This window comes from Bos indicus, chromosome 19 (genome assembly GCF_029378745.1).
Source record: "Bos indicus isolate NIAB-ARS_2022 breed Sahiwal x Tharparkar chromosome 19, NIAB-ARS_B.indTharparkar_mat_pri_1.0, whole genome shotgun sequence".
Lineage (NCBI taxonomy): Eukaryota > Metazoa > Chordata > Mammalia > Artiodactyla > Bovidae > Bos > Bos indicus.
This window is the reverse complement of record NC_091778.1, coordinates 13315603-13342205: the sequence shown is the minus strand read 5'-3', so window position 1 is coordinate 13342205 and position 26603 is coordinate 13315603. Positions and strand designations below refer to the sequence as shown.

The window sequence follows — 26603 nt, the reverse complement described above, 5'->3', positions numbered from 1 at the left end:
GTGAGGGACAGGGAAGCCAGGTATGCTACAGTCCATGGAGTCACATAGTCAGACACAACTTAGCGACTGAACATTGAACAACATAGGTTCTTCAAGGGGTTTGCTTTTTGTGTTGCATATTTTTCTTAACTTCACTTTTACTGTAAACTTCATGGAGAGAGGTTCAGTGTGCACACTGGGTGGCTAGGTTGACCAGAGAACCAGATGTATTAGTAGAAAAATAGGGAGAGTGTATAGTCTTTCCGTGTGTGCCTTTTCAGAGAGCGTTCTTCTGAGCTCCTCTTTTCTTCCCACTCTTCCTTCTCTAATAAGGTACATATACCAGGTTCTGTGTTAGACTTTAGGCATAAGATGCACCGAAAATTGAGGTCATCTCTGCTCTTGTCTAAGGGGAAAAAGCACATAGTTGAGTGCTGAGCAAGTACCTTTCTGTGTATTTTTGCTGAAGAGTGCGAAGTGCCAACCAGTTAAGGATTTGTCATCTGTAAAAGATTAGACCTTTGAAGAGTAATACTTAAATTCTCTGTCAAAATATATTATTTTCTCTCAGCATTATTGCTTTCACAACTTTCTTAATATTTTTGCATAAAGTTAACAGAAGACATCTCAGAGAGGAGATTATGGGTTATTGGGCGACACAGCTGTTCTTAAATTCCCCTTTGAAAACAAGGAATTCTGGGGACATTTTCCTCCTCATAATGTGTGCTGAAGTTTTATGAAGTTGGAATTTCACCTGCTTACTCTGTCATTTTTTCTCATTTTTAAAGTGCGGACATTCGAGTGCTGGTCATTTTTCTTTATGTTCTTTTTGTACGGTACATGTCAAAACAAAGTGGGCATTGTTGTTGGTTAGTTCTAAAAATGATGTATTTACAGTTTGTGTGGATAAACAATCTGATGCTAGTCAAAAACAATGTAAACTTTTGAACGGGGAGGGATTCATCTTGAAAATGAATCATGCTTTGGCGGTATTACCGTTGTTTGTCTGTGCTCTTTTTAGCAAAGTAAAGGAAACTGTTAAATAACAGTTGATATAGGGATATTTCCTTTTTACTTTCTGGAGGCAATCCAGTTTAAGTTAGGATTATTTTATCTATTTGCCATTTTTTACTGAACAGAGGATGTTTATTTATTTGAAACATAACTCTCTCTAAATATCTCTTTCATTTCTAATCTTGTCGCCTGGACCTTAGTCTTTGTAAGGCATTCTTAAGATCCATGAACATGGATAGGAAAATATCTCAACTTTAGGTTTATGATCCCGTACCCAAAGTTAAATGTTTTCTTTTACTATGAATATAGACAACACATGCCAGTAATAGCAGTTCTTGTAACACTGTCACCAATAAAAACACAGATGCTTTTGTATCATATACAAAAAATATATTTTGAAGTGTTTTGAATTGTTGATGTATTTTGAAATATGGTTTATGCTCATCATTGCTTGAAAATTTTTATATATTATTAGGTAATATTACTGCTTTTAATATTTATTTACATGTGTTACTATAGCAGAACTTAATTTTTAAAATTAATTGCTAGCTTTACTTCAATATAATAATACAGTTTTCTTTTGTAATTCTGTGTATTGTATCCCACGCATTTGTAAGTATTATTCTGAGAAAGGAACCACAGACTTTTCTGGACTGTTGAAGTAGTCCACGACAGAAATGATTAAGAACCTCTTATCATCATTTCTTACCTCATCTGTTTCAGGAGCCTCTTGCCCTTTTTTTTAACTGTTGGAAGCATTTTCTTTGTTAACCGTAAATACACTCTTCCACTTTCCTACTTTCAGTGTTTCAGTGTTGCACCATGCTTTTGGGATGTTATGGAAGGTTCTATCTTCCTCCCAGCTTCTTGTCCCACCACACCTACATCTCCGTACCCTTCCCTAAAAGGCCACGTATATTCATTTCTTGATGTACTCTTCTCGATATAATTTTTATTCCCTGAATGTTTACTAAAACCCTACTTCATTCTGATCTAGCTAACACTGTCACTTCATCTCTTAAACCTCTTTTAAACATCTCTTGATGTTGTGTCTTCTTTATCAGGCTTGGTATTGACTCTGTGAACATAATTTTATTATATTTTAATGTTATTTGTTCATTGGCATGCCTGTGTCTCCCAGTGAATTAACCTCTATGAAGAGAGGATCTTTTTCTTATTCATATTTGTACCTTGGTGCCTCACTTAGTATTTGGTAAAATGTAGATTCTAAGTCTTCAAATGAAAGTTTTCAAACATCTATCAAGGTTTTCTAATAAAAACAATTCATTACTTGTCAGAATGAAGAACTTTTCATTCATGGTAATGTTGCTTTTCATTTTAACATCTGTAAGATTCTTTCATTTTATTCAAGAACGTTTCATTAATGTTACTATGTTCCTGAGCTCTAAGGATACAGCAGTGAATAAAAGAGGAAAACATCTCTGTTTCCATGGAACTGACTTTCTAGTGGAGTGATGTGTATGATACATAGGATAGATGGTAGGTGGATGGATGGATAAATAGGTAGTTTTATGTGCTATGGAACAAAGTAAAGGAAGGGAAATAGGGTGTACTGGAGAGGACTGCAGTTTGAAATTAGGATGCTTCCGGCAGGTCTTACTGAGAAGATGACATTTGAATAGCGTTGTGATGGAAGTGTGGGAGGAAGTCATGCAGATACCTGCAGAACGTGTTCCAGGCAGAAGAAACAGCCAGTGGAAAACCCCTGAGCTGGGAATGTGTCTGGAGTGTCCCTGGAGAGGCAAGGAGACCCATGTGGCCGAGAAACATCATGCAAGCTGCAGAGTAGAAGATGCGGTCAGAGAGAAAGTGCAGCCAGGTCATGTCAGCCTTTGACTTTTACTCAGAATGAAATGGGGAAGCTGTGGAGGGTTTTGAGTGACATGGCAAGACTGCAGAATGGAGATGTGTACTGAAAATGCACCGCCTGCCGTCTGGTAAGATTAGAACCCTTTTGAGACGAATGAAGAGGGTATCGCAGAAATCCAGGCGAGGAAAGAGAGAAGTCAGGGTGATCAGTAAGGCTTTTGGCCTGAGCACCTGGAAGGGTGGGACTACTATCACAGGAAATGAGGATCACGGGGGTGAAGCAGGTTTGGGGATAAAGACAGGGTCAGAAGTTTTGGACATGTTTAGTTTAAGAGGGATCTTGACCTAGTGATGCTAGGTAGATAGTTGGTTTTATGAATCTGGAGTTCAGTGGGAAGGAACAGGCTGGGAATAAATGTTGAGAAGGCATAGATAAAGAAAGCCAAAGCAGAAGGAGATCACCTAGTAAATGAATGAATATGAAAAGATGGAGATGTCCCAGGTCTGAGCCCTAGGGCCCTCCAACTTTAAGTAGTAGGTGGCATAGAAAGAAAGCCACACATGAGAAATCTAGAGCCCAAATGAAGACATTTTTTTTTTCTTCTGAGAAAAGAGAGGGAGTGATTAATGTGTTAAATTCTGCCAATAGGACAATTAAGATAAGGACTGAGAAAAAGATAGAATACCATTGCATTTAGTCAAGAGAGGACATGTGGCTTTGATAAGGGCAATTTTGGTGAAGCCATGGGGGCCCGATAGGGGTGGATTTTATTAAGGATGGGAAGAGAGAAATTGGAGGCCAGTATTGACAGGCTTTTCAATGAGCATTGATGGAAAATGGGGAGAAGTTAGAGGGCAAAGCTGGAGTAGGAAATGGCAGCCCACTGCGGTGTTCTTGCCTGGAAAATTCCGTGGATGGGGGAGTCTGGTGGGCTGCAGTCCGTGGGGTCCACAGAGAGTCGGACCTGACTGAGCACGCGTGCACTCACACTAGAGGGCAAAGAGAAGACTGCTTCTGTTTTCTCATAGAAATAGGAAGTGAGTGTGGTTGCAGGTGTTGGGAGCTTCAAGGAGACAGGCAAGTAGTCTTCTGGGAGATGAGGCATTCCCTTTACCAGTTAGGAAGTTTTTGCTGAATGAAGAAACCCTTTCTGCCACTATTATTTATGCTTCAAGCAAATTTAATTACTTGCTTTTGCTTTTCAGCTTCAGTCGGCACCTTGTTTCTGCACCTGAATTGCTTTCTGCTTATTTCTTCAGGTAAATGTTGAATGCATCTTGGCAGCTCAGCTCAGCTCACAGTGTGCTTTCTCCCTCTTAACCTAAAGTGCCTAACTCCAGTATTTGTTTCTTCTGTAAGTTCTTTATCTGGATTTATTGCTTACTGCTTTCTACCTATTATTTTTGATGATCTCCATTATTAACTGTGACTTCCTTCTGGAGTCAGTTGGAGGACCTGCAGTCGGACTTCCTGTGGTGGAAGCTGGGTGACTTTCTGACTCCTTTAATTTAAACACAGTACTTGCTCTACCTGTGCCTTAATTCTCTATCAGTAAAATGGGGATAATAAAATTACCTCCCTTAGAGAGTTACTGTGAGGATCAAAGCACTTTGAATGGTGTCTGGCACATATGAAATAACTTAGGAAAAGATTAGCTGCTGTGATTAGTTTCATTATTAAATTTGTTTATTACTGATGAGGTATATAGGACCTATTCACTATTCATATTTTTGTATAGTACCTTATATGCAGAAAAGAGAGTAAATGAAGAAATCATCCAATAATAAGTGACTGAAATATAATTGTGACCTTATTATGTATAGGATCTTGTAGCATTATTAGACTCAAAATTGATAAGTTGATTTCTGACGTTGTTTCTTAATGTGTCTGAGTCTTTTTGACCCCATGGACTGTAGCATGCCAGGCTTCCCTGTCCTTCACTATCTCCTGGAGTTTGCTTAAATTCGTGTCCATTGAGTCAGTGATGGCATCCAACCATCTCATCCTCTGTCGCCCCCTTCTGCTCCTGCCCTTAATCTTTCCCAGTGTCAGGATCTTTTCCAGTGTTCTTCACATCAGGTGGCCAAAGTATTGGAGCTTCAACTTCAGCATCAGTCCTTCCAATGAATATTTAGGGTTGATTTCCTTTAGTATTGACTGGTTTGATCTTCTTGCTGTCCAAGGGACTCTCAAGAGTCTTCTCTAGCACCACAGTTCGAAAGCATCAATTCTTTGGTGCTCAGCTTTCTTTATGTATGTGATACCATACATTAGGAAATATTGTTGAATAAATTAATCCATCCATTCTCTGGCCTTTGCATTTCTTCATTTTGCAAATTAGTTTTCCAGTTTAGGTTCAAGAATATGGTGGTTACTATATGATAGGGCTTTCAAAAAATTTGGTTTTTTCCTGTTTTTTTTTTTTTTTTTCCGTTGCATCAACAGAGAGGTTTTGGATTCACTTCTGTGGTTCTCAGAGGTGTCTCCTTCCCATTAAGTCACAAGTCCTCAAGGGAATCATAGCTTCAGGCATCTGAATTCCAGATTCTGCTGCTTTGAAACGGAATTAGTTGATAAGACTCTTGAGTCCTGTAGATGAGGCCTCCAATTGCTTGGACCGAAGTCTCCCTATTTTAATAAAGTGCTTCTCAGTGACTGGCAGCATCACTTTTCTTCCTGGCATCTACACGAGGCATTCTTTGTTTCTGTTGGAAACTCTGTTTATGGCCTTCATTCAGTGGTTTATTGTACTTACTTACTTTTGTTGATCGGTAGTTTTCTTGATGCAGACCACATCACAATTGTAAATACAAAGCAACCACACGTTTCAGCCTTATATAGTTTCACGTCCTGAGGACAATCAGTAATAATGTGATGTTTCTTGACTTCTCTTTCCACATCACTGTTTACTTGTGGATTGAAGTTTCCATTTGTATGTTTTAATTTTTGCCAAGAAAAATCAATCATGTGCACTGTAGCTCTGCTTTAAATTTTATGCCTCATATGACACAGAGTATACATATAGTGTATACATGTTAAATGGATAAAAATCTTCTTTTAGGCTATCATAGTTTAGTACTTTTTTTTTTAACTGGTTGCGTGTACTTTCTTGTAGTTCTGGTGAAGTTTCTAATTTCTTTTTTTAAGTCTATTAGTTTTCCTAGTGAGTTTTTTTTTTCCTCGTAAGTTAGTTGATAATCTTTGTCTTGACATTTCTATGCACAAAAACTATGCATACTTAAAATATTTTCATGTCGCTCCCTCTTATTTCTGAGAGGGCAGACGAGTTCTTTAGGGAAAGTAGATTGAAAAGAGAGGCCTTATAATAAATACTGTCCTGAAAACAAAGTGCTTCTATTTCAGAAGCCCTAGTTGAAGAAACCATCTACTAAATAAAGAGAGCTTGATTTTTTAATGGATTATTTTATAGAGCAGTTATAGGTTCATAGCAAAATTGAGAGGAAGTTTAAGATAAGATAGTTTTGAGAAAAATAAAACCACCTATGGAATATATTTCAAAAACTCTTATCTCTAAATTTTACTTTATATTAAGTGTAATACAATAAAAACCAGTCTATTTGACTATTTTATCTTTTGTCTATATCATTTGTAATATGGCATATTTTTCTCTCTTTTTAATTTTATTCCGTAAAATAAATTCTGGCTAAAGTAGTTATCACTTGAAGCAAAATTGGTACTTTTTATTTTGCTCTTTACTCTTTATGAAATATTTTGTGTTTTCTCTGTATTTTAACTTTGGCACGCCATGGACTGCAGGTTTCACGTTTTGTTTTAAAATGGTTAATGAGACACGCCTCTAGAGGGCGATCTTTTCTAAACTTTCCCATGATTGCAGTCATGGCCGCCCTGGCATGAACCTGGTGTTCTATGGATACTGAAGCCGTCTAAGATTTTGTAATAACTTAGCTTCCTTTTTATTACGTTTTCTATGATTTATTCCTCAAAGTCTTATTACAGAATTGAATTTTTGAAATAAACTGCTGTCATTGATTATCTAGTTTTAGTATCTTATCCAGGTACCTAGCTCCTATGAATGAATTTAGGGAGTTGAATGAAGGCAAATGTTTTAGTTAATCATTGGAGGGAGTGGTGTCTGTGTGTTCTAACAGTTCCTTTCTTTGTTTCTCTATATATTGCTACTCAAGGGTCTGTCTCTGTACTTTATGGGAGCAGTGATTACACTCAACTACTGAGGCATCATTAGGCCCGATGCTTTTCTGCTGACATGTGGAGTTTTATTTTTGTTTACCTATTCAATAAAATTTTTGTACCAAAGCAGTACATACAGTGATATCACAATTTTATAATGCAAAATTGCACTCTCCTGCACCCACTGCTCCCACTCAGAGGCTTCAATTCTTGATAATTTATTTCTTGCTGGTTTTTTTTTTTTTTTTTTTTGCCCCTTTCTCAAAATCATGTCAGTTGGATAATGGATCTCCTACACTGAACCCCTAACTTCCTTTTCCATTTTCTATCTCTTTGTCTTTTTGCTTTACTTTAAAAGAATATCCCCAACTTTATCTCCTAACCTGCTTATTGCATTTTAATTTCTACAGTATGTTCTTTTTTTTATTTCTACAGTTTTTTAAATTTCTGAAATATGCTTTTAATATCTTTTCTGTGAATGTTTCTTTATTATCTCACTCTTTTCTTATTCTATAGATGTAAAATTGTTTATCTCTTTAAAAGGTAGTTATAATTTTTGATCCATTTCTTTGCTGCTTATAAGAGGATTTGGCTTATCAATTTGCAGGTAAGCTTAGCCTTAGTTTTCCAGTTAGGAAGATAATTAAGTAGGAAAATTCTGATACTCACTGACCAGTGTCTGCAGGAGTGACCCAAGTAAACAGATTTGGAAATTATGAGACTTGGGAGTAGCAGCCATGAGCAGTCTTGAACTTAAGAATCTGAGCAGGAAGTAAAAACCTGACTACTGGCTTGAAGTTTGCAAACTGCAGAAGGGTACAGCGATTGGGTCAGTGCTGTGCCAGGGTTACACAGAAATAGAAACCATAATGGTTTCTGTTGAGAAATAGAAACTATAATGGTTCTTAGCATAAAATGACATTGAGAATTTGGAGAAGGATGAGAAAAGGAAGGGGATTTAAGGTTCATTGAAAGAGTTATTAACATTGGATGATGTGTTTTTGCAGGTGAGAATATTGAAGCTAGAATGAAGCACAGGAGTGAAGCTGTTTCCAAATGGATAGAGTGGAGTTAGTGTGGGCATTGCTGCTGTTGGCAGCTTCAGACGAGACAGGCATTCCCTTTTCAGTGCTGAGAACCTTTCCTAGTCAGGAGTTAACAAATGTTCAATAATATTTCACTCCTGTCTAATTTGGAGTGGATTAAAACATGTACACTTTGATAAAATCATGGATGAAAGAAAATGTAAAGCGACAGTGCTGTTAATTGAATATGCTTTCCTGGCAGTAATCCAGCCGATTAAGAAAAAGTGTCTCTGCTAAGGCAGCAGAGTCACAAGGAGTGTGCAGAGCCTTCATCCTCAGGTCCCAGGTAGGGTCAGGCATCACTCTTCTTTGTGATTTTCTCCCTCAAGGACTTTCTATCAAAAGTAGTTTTTAATGTAAACAGGTGAATTCATGGTTTTTGCTTTTGGAGAAACACATTTAGAAGACAAAGACTTGAACTATTTATTAATGTCCGTAGGGTATACTTTGACTTTCTTTTTCTTTTTTGATGGGTGAACAGTTCTCTCTCACACATTGTTGATAATTTAGGCAGCTAAATTGAGTATGGGTTTCCTGTTTTCTTCTTGAGCAGAACATGTAAGCATATTTTAGATAGAATGCTATTTAAGTGTTTTTAAGCTGGAAGTAAAATATATGTGAGTATAAAAGGTTTTATCTTCCCTTCTGTCAAAAATGCTGATTTGGCTCTTTTGCACAGTACTCCCATCTTTGTATGGTTGTTAAAATCTGTTGCTTTTTCCCATCTGAAGGAAATGCATCTTTGACACTTCTCATGACCTGAGTCATGATGCTGAAGTAGAGCCAGAAAATATCCTTAATGGTCATGAGTTAAAAGAAGGAAGGCTTCTATGGAGTGGGGGTAAGGGAGCGAGAAGGAGGTTGGGGGAGCATCTTTGTTACTGCTATTTTGAATTATGTCTTTTTTATTATTAGGAAAGTTGCTTCCAGTGTACTATGATAGTTGTTATTCAGCAGAAAATACTTGGATTTTAAGATTTAGTTTTTCCTTCAGTATACGGTGTTTAACGTACTGGAAAAAGACCAGTTCTGCAAATGTTTTAATTACTTCGAGTCCTCCGAGTCTAAGAACATTACACCTTAAATCTGGCAATTTATTCAGTATTTTATCTTGTTACAGTGTTTGTTTTTATTTCAGTGCCAATTCCCATTCTTCCACATCTTATATGTTCAGTTTAAATAATAGCATTTATTTACTGAATGATGCCGGTAAGTTTCTATAAGCTTTTTCCTTTTTCAGTTAAGTGCTTCTGTTTGCTCTGTTGACATGATACAGAATTCATTGCAAGATATTTAAGTATGAGAGATATGGGCGTAGTATATTTTTAAAAAGCATTTCAATGAGGATTTATTTATACTTTGGAGAACTCATTTAATCCCAAATTTGGTTTAAGTGATGTCAGATTATGGGGTTTTTAGTTCTGGGGATTTTTTTCACTAAGTTTATTAAGAGTCTTCACTTCTAAGCGCTTACTCCCAAAACTGCTTAAGCTCACTTCAGAAGACTGGGAAATTTTGAGGTTGCTTAAATTTGTTAGATTTAGGAATAATATGAATCTGAAAGCAAAAGTCCCAAGATCTTTTTCTTTTATCCTTCTTATACAAAGAGTGTGCTTTGTTCCCTGTAGTGTTAAGTATAGTCCGTTTACTGTTTTGATTTTTCATTGTTGAAAGAGTGGTAAACTACAGTCCTAATGTTTAAAATGAATTAATAATTGCTGAAACTTCTAAAATATTAAGAGAACCAGCTCTTACAAATGTTCTTCATCTCAAATCTTAGAATGCTGTAAGAATAATAAACTAAGGTAATGAACTTCCCAATTATGGGGAAAGATTTTAAAAATTCATTTTGTAAATTTGAGTTGGCCCTGGGAACAGATCGTGCCAGAAACAGAGTGGAAAGGAAATGTAGACAAAACACGTTCACACAATGTGTTTAATTGCCTGTCCCCATACACATTTTATCTCTGAAAATTTCTGGAAATATTTCTATTTCCCCACATTTGTATTTTTATGAATGTTGTTTCTAACTCTTGATCTCATCTCCCTTTCTAGGCTTATTTTCACATTCCAAGGCTCCTTGTTCTCAGACAGCTTTAGTATCTTTTAAGAGTAGTGTAGACTGATCTTGTTCTACATATAGTTTTAGCAGCAGCTCCTTTTGACTTTAGTTTTTACATATACATTTTCTAAATTGATTGAGTTTTAGATTTAAGGAAAGAAAAACACATTTACATGAAACAGTGGTGAACACATTAAGGTAATAATTAACTGATGAAAAAGTATTCAGATGGAAAAGGAAACCACCTAGCGAATTGTATATTTGATTATTTATAAATTTATACCTTGATAACTTTAATAATTAGTGCAGTTTTAATTCTCCAGAATATGAAATTTTAATTCTCCTGACATTTAACAAGCACTAGTGGGAAGTTCCATGCAGCTCCTTTGTACGTGATGGGAAGAGTGATGACAGTATCATTAAAAACCTCAATCACCATCTTGCAAAAAAAAATTGGATTCTTGTTTTCAAGTCAGTTTTGTGGGGTATTCTCCTGTTTTTCTACCCTGCTGCCCCTCCCCAAAGTACCTGTAGTTGTGTCTCTTGTGCTGTGTACTTGAAAAAGCAACAAGTGTTTTTGCTTGAAATGCATAAACGTTTTTACAGTATCTTTGCTTCCCCACCTATTTACTCTCCAAAAAGGTTACAGGGAGAGCAAGTCAGTACCTAATCAGAATTGGCCTTGAACACTTCCTATCTTGCACTTTGTCACCAAAGCTGTTTGCTTGTTCTGTTAACAGTCTTTTTAAAAATATGGATGCATTATTCATTTTCTCCTAATTGTGTGTGTTCTGCTCGCCTTGGCTCCTGTGAACAAGCATTGCTTCCGCCCAGTTTGGTATGTGGGTCAGAAGGCGCTGTTTCTCACCAGGGCGCTGCTGTTTCCTCTTCCTACTTGAGTAGATTACAGATTATACTGGAATACGCCTGAGAAAAGGTCAAAAAGGAGGTGAAAGTCCTGGAACTGCAGCTGGGAAGCTTGTCATTCTCATCTAGGAAAGGGGAAAAAAAAAAAAAGAAAGAAAAAGAGAAATAGACACTCTCATGTCAACCCCAAGCAGCCCACAGTCAGGAAATTCCCATTTGCACAGGATACTTTTTATATATTCGGAAAGGACTTTATTTGGTTTTGATTAAATAATTATCGAGTGTTTAGCTGAGAAAGCTTTAATGTTAAATTAGATGGCAAGCCAGAGCTCAGTAGTGTTTTTAACTTTTCAAAGCCTAGATTTCCAGTGATTGTTTCAAAACAAGCTACCATTGTACTCCCTTTGACAGAGTCAAGAAGTTAGGAGCTTTTCAACTACAGAGTTAACTTGGTTAAACTCATTGGTATATTTTGCATTCTTATCCCTGTCGATTCCACAGCGGGATATTAAAAGCAGACTGGACGTTTTGGTCTTCTGTGGAAAGCCAAAGCACCAAAAAATAAGCCCCATATGAACTTACTGCCAGTTTTTATTTTGGAAAGATGTGATGTTGAGTGTGAACCATTTATCTCCATAAGGTCTTAGAGCAAGGACGCTGTTGGAAGGAGGACAGTCATGGGATGTTCGGTAATAGAGTTCTTCCTGTAGAATTGTCTTCCAGGATTGGCAGCCTGTCACACACACACTCACTGGTTCTCAGTATGCCTCATTACTCCAGTTGCATAGCATGAGAGTTTCAAATATTAGGGGACCAAGGACGCTGATTGGAAGGCTTGTATCCCAGAACAAGAGTGGGTCCTGTGAATGGGTGATGAGAACAGAATTTGAAACTCTTGTCGGAGTCTCATCTTGTATATGTTTCTGTTGTAAAGTTTCAGAAAAATGGAGTGCCTAAAGGAGATAAGAGTGTATCCCTGGTAAGGGTCGAAAAGTGAGGGGATAATGCAGACCTCCTAAAGCTGTGCCCTCCCCTAGGGCATCATCCACTCTGCCTAGTGTCCTTTTGCTTTTTTCCACGTGAATCTCTGCCATTTTTATATTTATCCCTGCATCCCTAATGACAACAAAAGACAATGCTGCTTTATCCTCCCCCCTCTCCGTTTGGTCCACTTGTTTCCATTGTAGTTCTTAGTTTCTTATACCTTCTGTTCCTAGAATCTTCCTCGGACCGTCATTAGCAATAATCTGTAGCTTGTGCCTCTAGAAACCTGAAACAAGAAGTTTTCTCTTTCTCACTGATGTGATACTGTTTTAAGGTACTTTCTCATCTACAGCTCTGATCCCCTGATTGCATAATGTTATTTTAACTGCTCTTCGTTCACAGCATGGTAGGGTAGGGAAATTTTTTTAAAGGATGAGAAGGAAGCCTGTAATTGCATGTATGTCTTATTTTTCCTCTTCTGGTTTGCATTTAAGAAGAAATACATGTGTACACACAGATACACTGGTATTAACTTTAATATTTAACATAATCTGAGATGGTCAATAATTTCAGCTCTTGCCGGCTTTAGAGATTTCTCGTGGCTGGCAGTTTGCCACATTCACATGTTCTCACATCACTGCGTTCAGAAGCTAAGAATACCAACCTGGCAGCTTGTGTAGGGAGGGTAAAGATAAAACAGAAAGGAGTCTAGCTTCGCAGCCACATACCTGGGAGTTGTTGCTGATGTCTTTTCCACAAATGTTCAAGTTTGTCAAAGCCCAGTAAATCTTGGAAAGTTTATTTTCCTTGTAGCATCTGTGTTTTATAATGGGTCTTTTAATTTGTTTTTACTTTGTCTGCAGGGATTTCTTTTGTCCGGAGTTTTCAGACTCTGTCTTTCTTTTTTTTTTCCTGTGGAAGTGAGTCCGTTAATGATGACTGGTTTGGGAATATACCTCTGCGAGGCTGACCTGACAGGCTGCCGCTCCAGCACAGCAACAAAGACCATTGTTATTTTCGGTCTTTACTTTTATCCTCAACTTCATCCATTTTCCCCCTGTGATTTTACAGTGTAGAGTGTGTGGGAAAACATATTTTGGCACCACGCACACATGATAAGGTGGCGTTTTGAAGTTAGCAGCATTTTTTAGTAAACAGAGATCACACCCTGTCCACCTCACACACGGACAGTGGTGCTGTGTACTCGTGAGGAGCCTGAGAGTCCTTTCCCAAAGTACTTGCAGGTATTCTTCATCCAGAAGGCAGAACGGGAGGAAGAAAAGAGCCCACAAGGTTGTTTTCATAATTCCTTTTTCAAAAACGCCAACTTGTACAAGGAAATACAGAAAGTCAGTAGTTAAACCCCAATGTGAACTGTTCTGGCTTAGGACTTTGTAATGTTAAAAACAATAATAACCATTAACAAATAAACAACTGAAAACAGAATATCATTGCTTTAAACATCAAAGGATGTTTTGAACACTCTGATTTTTAAATGATTTTCTGTTCGCGAGTAGAATTCCTGCTTTGAGAAAACCATTTTATTGGAGCTTTGGATTTTTTTCTCTCCCCCAAGAGAACGCCGTCTATCTTGGGGACTGGTAAACCTCTAAAGGATCAAAGCTCTGGTGGATTTGGTTAAAGACCCGAAAGCCTGAAGGCTTATGGAAGTTTATCTATATAGAGTAAGCCCAAAAAACTGGGATGAGAGTTTTAGAAGAGCTTATTTTCTCATGAGATTTTTGGGACTTCCTCTGTTTGGGATGTGCCAGAAATACTGTGAGAATATCCACTCTCATGGCATTTGTCACTTACAGGTCTTATCCCAGCTGGGGTTTGTAAGTAGAATGGTGTGTGAAATATTATATGTATTTTAAAGTTTTGTGACGCCCACTACTAAAGCTGCGGTTAAACAACCTCTACTGTTTTCATTATACTTATATAGTAAAGTATAGTAGAGAATGGTTGGTGAAGGTGACATTTAGAATTGACATAGTGACTCTTCACTGACCTCAGACATTTTGAATTTTAAGGTTACTATTGTATGTGTGCTGAGAAGGTGAAATAAAGAAAGGGGCACTGCTCTCCCTCTCCGTCCAAAGGAAAGCTGAAGCATAGGCTGGAGGGACACACTTAAGCCATGTCCAAGGTTTAGGATACTATGAGTTTCTTCTGCTGAATCTCATTATAGTAAGAAGCCTCAGGCTTAATGAAAAATCCTGGCTGATGTAACCGTAAGGGAGTGGCCGAAGATCTGTTCTTAAAGTTCCCAAACCTATGCTCCTGGTCGAGTCAACCTGAGGCTAAAGCGAGTAGTGAAAGCGATAGATTCCAGCCCCTCGCTATCTTCTGAAGTACTTTGGGTCCCCTCCAAAATTAATTTTTTTTCCTATAGATCATAGGGTTGTATTTTCCTGTACTTCCTGGATATGAGAAAAAATATATTTCCTTCCTTCATTCAGCAAACATCTGTTGAGATGTCAACCATTAGTAAGATGCTGATCCTACTCTGGAGGAGTCCTCAGTTTTTGTGGAGGATAAATCTGGAGGTTTGTTAGATTCTAGCTGCATTTCCCAAGAAAATCCATGACACAAGGAGGTGATAGAATCATCTTTAAATAAAGACTTTGAGCAAGTGAAAGGGGAAGAAAGGATCATTATACTATTTTTGTGTGAACTTTCATTTTAAAATTTGGTATATTTTTATGTATAAATCATTACATGTGAGATGATGAGATTTCTTGTCTATGTGAGTTCCCTCATTTTACTAATTCCTGAATTAATTACTCACACATCTCTCATCCATTATTTTCTAGTTGGAAACTAAAGACGGGAAGATACAAGTTCCTGCCTTTGTACTCAAAATTTGAATATTTTCCATTTAAAACAACAATAATCAAAATATCTCCTTCCTTTTTTTCCTGAGACATTTTGAGGATGTCTCTCGTGGCATGCTTGCTCGCTTTAAATTCTTTAAAGTCTTTCTATCTTATTATGTTATGAATTTTAGGATTCCTGGGATTTGTTCAGCCAGGCGTAGAATAGGGCCTCATACCAATAAGGCTCCAAAAGTGTGAACTGAAAGAATGAATGTTGAATGAGTCCTTTGCCTGGTGCATTATCTCATCTTGTTAATGTCTTTTTATCCTCAAAGTCCTTAAGTCTGTGTTCTGTATCCATTACCGTGATCATTTCCTGTTAGTATACCCATTGCTTATCCCTTTCCAACAACAACAACAAATCAGATTCTTCGCCTCTTTAGTGAAGCTCCCCTATTGAAGATTGCCATGCTGTGCTTAGTCACTCAGTCATGTCCAACTTTGCGGCCTCATGAACTGTGGCCCACCAGGCTCCTCTGTCCGTGGGGATTCTGCAGGCAAAAATAGCAGAGTGGGTTGCCATGCCCTCTACCAGGGGATCTTCCCAACCCGGGAATCAAACCCAGGTCTCTTCCCAACCCAGGAATCAAACCCAGGTCTCCTGCATTGCAGGCGGATTCTTCACCAACTGAGCCACCAAGGAAGCTCTTTGAAAGGGTAATCTTCAATAGAAGATTACCAGAGTTAGCAGCTTTCTCTCTGAGTATGCCTTTCTGAACCTTGGCATTGTTGAACACATTTTTTTCTTTCATTAAAGCCATTTTAAATAAATTACTTGCCACATAATAAAACATAAGTCAGACACTGCCCCTATTCTTACGAACATAAAATCTACCCAGCTTACTTTACTCTTTCAGATGCACTGGGTTTCAGAGGCTCCATCATGAATACAGACACCAAGAATAAAAGCTCATAAATACTTGGGTGTTGCAAAAGACGGAGAAGGATAGGTGTGGTGTACCTTGAGGTTGTTTTTAAGCTGGTGGGGCAGTGAAGGATTTTAAGTCAACCTAACCTAACGAAACCACAGGATTTGCAGCTTCTCAGTGAAAAGCTTCACTTTCTAGAACTCTCATTGTATCTCTTAAGTTCAGTGTTCTCAAAATCTGTGCTGTTCCCTTGCTGAAGAATTTAGATACCTAAATTTAGCTACTTCCACCTCAATTGAAATATTGCTTCTAAAACTGAAATATATATTCTTCCCATTGCTTTCCATTATAATTCTCTCTCTAGTTAAGAGATTTCGTACTCTTGCTCACATCTGTGGCATCACTTTACAATCTCTGCTCTTCATGTTATCCTTCATCCTCAGAATATTTCTTCTCTCCTGCTCTTACCCATATTTTATCCATCTTTCAAAGCCTAGGTCATGTCCCATGTGCTCCCTGATATCTTCTCCAAATAATTGATCCCATGTGTACTTATCTTTAGTACTAGGCAATTAGCACTTAATTATTCCTGTTTCATGCATATTAGACTGTAAGCTTTGCAACAGCAAAGAATGCAGTCCTTACAGCGTATGGTCTTCGGCTGAGGCACTCAACAAATATTTAACTGTTGTTGTGAAATGTGTGTGTTAAACATAGGCCTTGAATTTCATTAGCTTGTGACATATTTCATGTTGTGGCCTGATTTCAGCTCCGAACAGTATTCAGAGAAATTAAAGGATACTTGCGTAAGTGAGAAGATATCCCATGGTCTTGGCTTGAAAGACTTAATGTGCTCAAGATAGCAACACTCCTATATTGATCAATATAGGATCAATATAGGATCAATATAGGATCAAAGAGTCAGTGCAATCTCTATCAAAATGTGAGCTGGCATTTTTGCAGATAAGGACAAAATATAGGTAGAAGCAGAAAGTTTTGCTGGATATGATGATCCATCAAAAATTTGTAACAGACCACTGACTGTCTTAGAAACAAAAACAACTCAACCTGATTTTACTGTTTTTTCCTATCTTAAGTCCCTGTGAAAACAATTATTTGCTGTGACAGAGATACTTCACAATACTTATTCTTTCTTGGGAAAAGGTTTCTTGGAACAAGGGTTTTTGGAGTTTTGAAAGTTAAAGTATTATCTTCAGTGAGTTCTGTGTGTCTGTATTTAGGCGAGGATTTATGTAATGGCTATTTTAGAAACCATCCTGATATGGCAGAATTTCAAAGCATTACAGAAACCAGAAAAACAAACACAGGGATCTAAATTTTCTGATTCCATGTGGCTTGTATCTGAAGAGGACGTTACTAATGTTACCCTGACGTCTGCCTTTACATTGCATACTCTTCTCTCTGGGAGATTTGTAGCTTATTTGAATGTTGTAGCAGTAGGCTTACAAGGTGGTGACACCAAATAACATAGAAACAATAAATGCCCAAATGGGTGCTCTGCTCTGCAGTATAGTAAGTTCCCTTCTGATATTCTCGTCTCTTATCGGTGACTATGTATATTTTATTTTTATTTTCAGATAGCAGAACAAATTGGTACAACATATCAGCTCAACAAAATTTAACTCAGTTTGTCTTTAGGCCAGGATATCAGTTGAATGGAAAAATGAGAGATCATGGATCCCGCCTTGCCTCAGACTTAAAGTATCTCAGTATTGAAGTAATAGACATTGCCGGTACTATTTTGAGGATGCTGGTTAAAGAAACAAACAAAAAAAATCGAAATGCGTATTTGTAAGGTTGTAGTAAATGTCAGTTAAACTTCAGAGATTTTGTTTCATTTCCTTTCCTTTGTTTCATTTCATTATTGTTTTAAAACATCGTATTTTCTACCTTGCAATAAAGTTAGCTATATCATATAAATACTATGAATCATAAAGAAATATATATATATATTTCTTTAAGTTGTTTATTTTTGGCTGTGGTGGGTCTTTGTTGCTGCACGGGCTTTTCTCTAGTTGTGGCAAGTGGGGGCTACTCTCTGGTTGCAGTGCGTGGGTTTCTCACTGCAGTGGCTTCTCCTCCTCCTCTTCTTTTCTTCGCAGGCTTCAGTAGTTGTGCCCTGTGGGCTCCAGAGCGCATGATCAATAGTTGTGACACACGGGGCTTAATTGCTCTGTGGTATGTGTGATCTTCCCAGATCAGGGATCAAACCTGTGTGTCCTGCATTGGCAGGCAGATTCTTTCCACTGAGCCTCCAGGGAAGTCTCATTATATTTTTGTAAGAGTAAAATATAAAAATTAAAATGTTTTTAGATTGAATTTTTATAATAAGAATGTACAAAACAAATTCATGAAGTGGAATTTATTTTAAAAAAAATTCCACTTGTTAAAAGATCTGTAAGAGAACAAAAAGACAAGTCAGAACAGGGTAAGAAAATACTTGAAAATCATATCTAATAAAAGGTTTATATCCAGAATATATAAAGAACTTTTAAAATTTGAGAATAAGATCCATAAAGAATTTTTTACATTTTTATAGGCGTTTGATTTTCAGCAGGGGTGCCAGGATAGTCCTCTGGGTTGGGAAAGAATATCTTTTCAATAAGTAATGCTGGAACAAGTGGATATTCAGCATTCAAAAGAAGTGAAGTTGAACTTCTACCTCACATGATTTGTAAAAATTAATTCAAAATTAGAGACCTAAATGTTAGAGCTAAAAATATAAAACTCTTTGCAGAAAACATAGCTATAAATCTTTGTATGTTTGGACTGGGCAGTGTTTTTTTTTTGGTATAACAACAAAAGCATAAGCAACTAAGGAAAATATAGATAAATTAGACTTCATCAAAGTTAAAAACTTGTGTGTTTCAAAGCATACCATGAAGAAAGTGAAAAGATGACATAGGAAGGGGAGAAAATATTTATAAACCATGTTTTTGCTAAGGGATTTACATTCTGAGCATATGCTTAACTCTTATTTATGACTGAACAATAAAATGACAACTCAATTTTGGGCAAATGTTTTGAATAGACATTTCTCCAAGAAGGTGTATAAATTAACTAAAATGCACATGAAAAAGATATTTAAAAAACGCACATCAAAACTACAATGAGATACCTCTTCACACCCACTAGGATGGATAAAATAAAAATGATAGACCATAACAAGTGGTGTTGAGGATGTGGAAAATTTGGGGCCCTCATACACTGGTGTAGCCACAGTTTATCAGTTCCTCAAAAGGTTAAATATAGACCTAACTGTTCCACTCCTAGTCATATGAACCCTAGAAAATTGGAAGCCCAAGTCCACATAAATACCTATGTACTAATGTTCATAGAAGCGTTATTCATAGTAGCCTGTTAAAACAACCCAAATATTCGTCAGCTGGTATAAGTGTGGTATATCCATACAGTGCAATATTATTCAGCCATTAAAAGGAATGAACTGTTGACACATGGTACAACATGTGGATAAACACTGAAAACATAATTGAAAAAAGCACTCACAAAAGGCCACACTGTATGGTTCCATTTATATGAATTATCCAGAACAGACAAATCTACAGAAACTGGACAGATTCCTGTATCAAAAGCTGATGGGTAGGGAAAAAGAAGAGTGACCGCTAAGGGTATGGACTTTCTTTTTTGGGTGATGAAAATGTTCTGAAATTAGATAGCGATCCTAGCATCATTCTGTAGAATATACCAAATACCATAGAACTGTATACTTCAAAAGGATCAATCTTCTGGTGTGTGAATTATATTTCAGCAAAAATATTAACCCAGTTTTTTAAATTGGCAAAAGCTTTACATAGGTATTTTACCAAAGAAAATAAATGGATGACAGATAAGTTCATGAACCAAAACAACAGCAACCTGATCAGCCCATATTTGGCCAACACCCATATTTGGCCTGGAGAAGGCAATGGCACCCCACTCCAGTACTCTTGCCTGGAAAATCCCATGGACGGAGGAGCCTGGTGGGCTGCAGTCCATGGGGTCTTGAAGAGTTAGACATGACTGAGTGCCTTCACTTTCACTTTTCACTTTCCTGCATTGGAGAAGGAAATGGCACCCCACTCCAGTGTTCTTGCCTGGAGAATCCCAGGGACGGGGGAGCCTGGTGGGCTGCCGTCTATGGGGTCACACAGAGTCGGACATGACTGAAGCGACTCAGTAGCAGCAGCTGCATATTTGACCAGAATAGCTGAAATCAAAATGAGTGACAACACCAAATTCTACTGTGGATACAGAAGAACTGGAAGTGTCGGATTTTGCTGGTGGGAATGTGAATGGATCATCTCCTTTGTCAAAGTGTTTTGCATTTTCTCATCACCTTAAACATAAAATTATTATCTCCATGTAAACATTCATGTACTATGATCAGCAACTCCATTCCTAGATACATATTTTTAAAAACTTCAGTTCAGTCGTCTCCTACTCTTTGCAACCCCATGGACTGCAGCACGCCAGGCCTCCCTATCCATCATCAACTGCTGGAGTTTACTCAGGCTCATGTCCATTGAGTCACTGATGCCATCCAGTCATTTCATTCTCTGTCGTCCCCTTCTCCTCTCACCTTCAATCTTTCCCAGCATCAGGGTCTTTTCAAACGAGTCTGCTCTTTGCATCACGTGGCCTAAGGATTGGAGTTTCAGCTTCAACATCAGTCCTTCCAATGAACATTCAGGACTGATTTCCTTTAGTATTGACTTGTTTGATCGCCTTGCAGTCTAAGGGACTCTCAAGAGGCTTCTCCAACACCACAGTTCAAAAGCATCAGTTCTTCAGTGCTTAGCTTTCTTTATAGTCCAGCTATCACATCCATCCGTGACTACTGGAAAAACCATAGCCTTGACTAGATGGACCTTTGTTGGTAGAGTAATGTCTCTGCTTTTTAATATGCTGTCTAGATTGGACATAACTTTTCTTCCAAGGACCAAGCGTCTTTTTATTTCATGGCGCAGTCACCATCTGCAGTGATTTTGGAGCTCCCTAAAATAAAGTCTGCCACTGTTTCCACTGTTTCTCCATCTGTTTGCCATGAAGTGATGAGCCCGGATGCCATGGTCTTTGTTTTCTGAATGTTGAGCTTTAAGCCAACTTTTTCACTCTCCTCTTTCACTTTCGTCAAGAGGCTCTTTAGTTCTTCTTCACTTTCTGCCATAAGGGTGGTGTCATCTGCGTATCTGAGGTTATTGATATTTCTCCCAGCAATCTTGATTCCAGCTTGTGCTTCATCCAGCCCAGTGTTTCTCATGATGTACTCTGCATGTAAGTTAAATAAGTAGGGTGACAATATACAGCCTTGATGTACTCCTTTTCCTATTTGGAACCTGTCTGTTGTTCCATGTCCAGGTCTAACTGTTGCTTCCTGATCTGCACATAGGTTTCTCAAGAGGCAGGTCAGGTGATCTGGTATTCCCATCTCTTTCAGAATTTTCCACAGTTTATTGTGATGCACACAGTAAAAGGCTTTGGCATAGTCAATAAAGCAGAAATAGATGTTTTTCTGGAACTCTTTTGCTTCTTTGATGATCTAGCAGATGTTGGCAGTTTGATCTCTGTTTCCTCTGCCTTTTTTAAAACCAGCTTGAACATCTGGAAGTTCACAGTTCATGTATTGTTGAAGCCTGGCTTGGAGAATTTTGAGCATTACTTTACTAGTGTGTGAGATGAGTGCAATTGTGCGGTAGTTTGAGCATTCTTTGGCATTGCCTTTCTTAGGGATTGAAATGAAAACTGACCTTTTCCATTCCTGTGGCCACTGCTGAGTTTTCCAGATTTGCTGGCATATTGAGTGCAGCACTTTCACACCATCATCTTTCAGGATTTGAAATAGCTGGAATTCCATCACTTCCACTAGCTTTGTTCTTAGTGCTGCCTCCTAAGGCCCACTTGACTTCACATTCCGGGATGTCTGGCTCTAGGTGATTATCTGGGTCGTGAAGATCTTCTTTGTACAGTTCTTGTGTGTATTCTTGCCACCTCTTCTTAATATCTTCTGCTTCTGTTAGGTCCATACCATTTCTGTCCTTTATTGTGCCCATCTTTGCATGAAATGTTCCCTTGGTATCTCTTATTTTGTTGAAGAGATCTCTAGTCTTTCCCATTCTGTTGTTTCCCTCTATTTCTTTGTGCACTGATCGCTGAGGAAGGCTTTCTTATCTCTCCTTGCTATTCTTTGGAACTCTGCATTCAAATGGGTATATCTTTCCTTTTCTCCTTTGAATGTAATAAAGCTTACATTCATACAAAAACTTGTGCAGAAATGTTTATGGCAGCTTTATTTGTAATAACCAAAGCTGGAAACAAATGTCCTTTTGCCAATGACTGGATAAACAAACTGTGAGTACTTCCATACAATGAGATTATATTCGGAAATAAAAAGGAAGGAATTGATACCTGTAGGAAAATGTAGAGTGATTGAATCTCAGATGCTTACTGACAAGTGAAAGGGGTAAGACTCAGTGTGGTACATCATTTATAGAACATTCTGGAAAATGCAAAGCCATGGAATGGGAGAAAAGGTAAGTACCTAAGAGGAGTTTTGCTTATTGGTGAGATGAGAGTAATGTCTCTCTATGCAGATCAGATTTTATTTCAGTTTGTTTTTCCTGGTTGTTAGTGAGCCATAGTTCTTATTCTTTTTATTTTTTTATATTAACGTGGTCATAAAATAAAGGGTTGATTCATAATTTTTAATTTTATGGTGGGTAGTGGTACATTTTGGGAGGCAGGCAATGTTTTTGCTTGTTGATTTTGATCAGTTTCATCCTGTGTCTCTCATGGTATTCTCTGTGGATATACATCCTTATGTCTCATGTTTCTTCTGCCCTCTGGAGGCTTTGTAGGTTGCCATGGCTGGAATATTCTTCCCCTCTGACTCCCTAGCTTGTTTAAGGAAACGTTCCATGCTTCCTTTAGACTAATTTAGACCTTTTCATTTTTTTTTCTCTTACTATCTTATATTTCTTTGTAACACCACAAAATTCAGTTTTATACCAATTATTTGTATAACCATTTAACATCTATCCAATTCTGTATCCTCCAAGCCTCCATCCTCAAAGACTATAGTCTCTGTTCATAGTCAAGTCATGTTTGGTATTACCAGAGTCCTTTTTTTTTCCCCCCTTCCATAGAGTCTTGATTCTTTTAGAATCATGTCTGCCTTTGATAATTTTCTTAAAAGATTAGTGGAGCCAGTGTAAATCCTGTCAGAGAAGGAAACTTCTCTTGGTGATGCTTTTCTTTCTTTTTTCTCTTTATAGGGAAGCTCAACAGCCAAGACTCCTACAATAATTTTGCCAACAACAACCCTGGCAACCCTCGACTCTCTCCTCTTCCCAGCCTGATGGTGTTGATGCCTCTCGCCCAAATCAAGCAGCCAATGACACTTGGTACCATCACCAAACGAACAGGGTAAGGCCTCAGGCTTGATACTTTTTAAATAGCTATTTTAGAGGATTAAATACATAAAAATAAAGCATACTTTTTCTTTGGGTGGTTTTGATTATGTTCTTTATTCCCAGCCCACATGAGGCTTAATGTCAGCTGATTAAGTCCAAAGTATAGAACGTGCGCAAACACGTTCATGCACAAGCATGTACACACACGCTCATAGAGAAAAACAAAGCAGCGACAAGTTGTGGGAACTCGTATTGGCTAATGAAAACCAGATCCATCTCCTCAATCTTGTAGTTCCTGCCTTGTGGCTTTGTCCGAAAGTAGTACAGTTTCATTTTCTTGATTTTGTGGACATGATTTGGATTTATAATGGCCCCCGAATTTTGACTAAGGAGAGAGAACTTAATATGACAACCGTGCTTCTGATACTTTGAAAAAGCATCTATATTGAGGTACCACTTACATATAATAATCTGTTGTCATTGTTGTGCTAGGTGGTAAAGTGCTGACATGAGATACTTTTGTAAGAAGAAATACTCATTCTCAAGGACCAGGCCTTTGAGCTCCAGATTTCACTGTGACACTGAAATTGACCCTCTGACTAGTGGAGTGGTGTTTTCCTATAAAGTGATCCTATTTTGAATGTAGAAATTGAGTTTGTGGTATATTAAGGGGGGAAAAAAAAGAAGCTGGGAAACAGCAAACCTAGCTCCAAAATCTGACATCTTGTGATACAAATCATTTGGCTATATTTTTAAAACTTGATTTCAGCTTTTTAACCCTTCAGTAGTAGCTTAAGTAGAATTTTTCCTTCCCTTTCCTCTTTTAGTTTCTTTATTTTAAAATAAATAAGAGTGACTACGAATAGTAAAGGGGTTACGAACTTAAATTTACAGATAGCTGGCTTTTTTCTTTGGATAATGATACATTTCTGGGATATAGAATCAAACAAAAATGAGACTAAATCTTGAATCATAATCTTAGTATTTTTTCATTCACAGACGTCAGTATATAATTGTAACTTTTTTGGTCTGTCTTTCCTGAATATAAGTGAAAGAACACTCAAAATTGTTCCTCATGATTTTAATTTTATTTCTAAGATGGTGACTAAAGTTCTGTGCCTGAAATTGTGTGATGTTGGAATTTAATTCAAACTATTTGTGGGGAGGATTAGCAAATGAGTTTTCTGGGGGCTTCCCTGGTGGCTCAGATGGTAAAGAATCCACCTGCAGTACAGGAGACCCAAGTTTGATCCCTGGGTTAGGAAGATCCCCTGGAGAAGGGAATGGCTACCCACTCCAATATTCTTGCCTGGAGAATTCCATGGACAGAGAAGCCTGGTGGGCTCGAGGGGGTCTCATAGAGTTGGTCCGTTGGGACTCATAGAGTTGGTTATGACTGAGTGACTAATACGCACTTAGAAAGTGAGTTTACTTTTGCATATATTTGAAACTTTCCATGATAAAGATAAACTCCATCACACGTCTTTTACTCTCTCTCTTGCTATTCTTTCTGTGTGTCCTTAGATGGGTAGAAACTATTTATTATCTAGTCTCTTCCTAAGGTACCATACTGTATGAACTTAGATAACTTTTATGTTTCCTTTTCTTTTTAAAAACTTGATTATAGTTCTTAGATTTTTTAGAGCATGTGTATTATGTTCCTTGTATCCTAGATAATTTAATAATTATTAATGAATTAAGTGATAGGAATTTTAATTGTGTGCTTTGAAATTAATATTAGTTTAAGGTACATGTATCATATTTTTTGCTGGGCTTTTATCTCAGTTCTTAAACCCTTTTATTTTTGCCAAATTTTAAAATTCTTTTTAGCATGTCCTTTCTTATAGTGTTTAGAGAGAAAAATTAATATTTGTCCCATAATGAGTACTTGCCTTTTAATTTCCAAAATTTTGATAGAGATTCATTTAGATTTACTGGGGAAAAAAATGTTATTAAACCCGTAAAAGGAATTCCTGGGGAGGGATGTGGGAGGGAGAATCAGGTTGAAGGGACACATATGCAACCGAGGGTGATTCATGTTGATGTATGGCAAAAACCACCACAATATTGTAAAGAAATTATCTTCCAATTAAGATAAATCAATTATTTTAATAAAAAAGGGAATTGCTGCATGCCCAGATTTTCCAAATGTTAACAGTTTAATGAATTTGCCTTATTTATCTTTTCTCACTCCATACACATGCACTCACATACATACACATCCACCAAAAACTCATTTTATTAGGTTTTTTCTTCCATATGCCTGTTGTCTATAATGAATTCTTTACTTGTGGCAGAGTTTTAGTGCTCCGTAAGTTACCCCATCCACTCTTTTTTTCCCCCTCCCCTCCTACTATTCTTTTTTCCTCTTCCTATTAACACAGATTACCATGACAAAAAACACTTTGATGATAGTATTCATAACTTATGCAGGTCACTGCTAGATTATAAGACCTAATACTCTTAAACCATTTTCTGAAGGGTTTGTTGACTGTATTCAGAAATTGCTATTGTGACATTACTTATAATTCTTTGTTGTTCAGTCTTTAAGTCATGTCCGACTCTTTGCGACCCCATGGACCGCAGCATGCCAGGCTTCCCTGCCCTTGTCTGTATAATTCTTACAGTACTGTTTGGTCATAGAATTTTCAGAGTGTAGTTTGTGGTTTTACTGTCTCAACACTTAGCATTTTCATTGACATACATGTATTTTGACTAACCAAAAGTAGTACTTGTTTTGGGAGAGTAAGCTAGTCCTTGAATTTCCATTTTTGACATAAGGTGATTTGAAGCACATCCCAAAGCACATCTAATGGTTTGAATCATTAGATTTCTCCCGTTAGAGTTTATGATTTACATTAATTTCATTTTTATTTAATTTTTTTTTTTTTTTTTTTTTTACTGTGACCAGTTCTTAAGCCAGAGAAGGCAGTGGCACCCCACTCCAGTACTCTTGCCTGGAGAATCCCAGGGACGGGGGAGCCTGGTGGGCTGCTGTCTATGGGGTCGCACAGAGTCAGACACGACTGAAGTGACTTAGCAGCAGCAGCAGTTCTTAAGCTGCAGTTAGCTCACTTGCATTATTTCCATCAAGTTTTATTGTGTTTCCTGAGGATTTTGATTACCACATTAAGGTCACCAGAGTGATGAGCAAATAGTCTTTTAATTTTCCAGGTCATTGTGGAAATCCTAATTTACTCTAACTTTGCTTCAATGAAATGCGTTTTCTAGCATTTAAAAAATAAAGCTTATAGATATATTTGACATTAATTATGTAGAAAGAGAACACAGAGCTGACTCATTTATAGGCATTAAATTCCAATACACCTAATATTATATCTAGTTACAAATGTATATTCCATGTCCTAGATATTTGCCATAATTGCATAAAATAAATATTAAAAAATACATTCTAGCATAGAGATTTCCAAGG

General features: G+C 37.5%; 1 protein-coding gene across 1 annotated transcript in view; it reads left to right on the top strand.

Moving 5' to 3' along the window:
- The window catches only part of BCAS3 (BCAS3 microtubule associated cell migration factor), a 586026-nt gene that overhangs the window by 219932 nt on the left and 339491 nt on the right, over window positions 1-26603 (top strand). The window contains exon 18 of the mRNA XM_070774269.1: window positions 23033-23183. Coding sequence (XP_070630370.1) covers window positions 23033-23183 — 151 coding nt within the window. The remainder of the gene's footprint in view (window positions 1-23032; window positions 23184-26603) is intronic.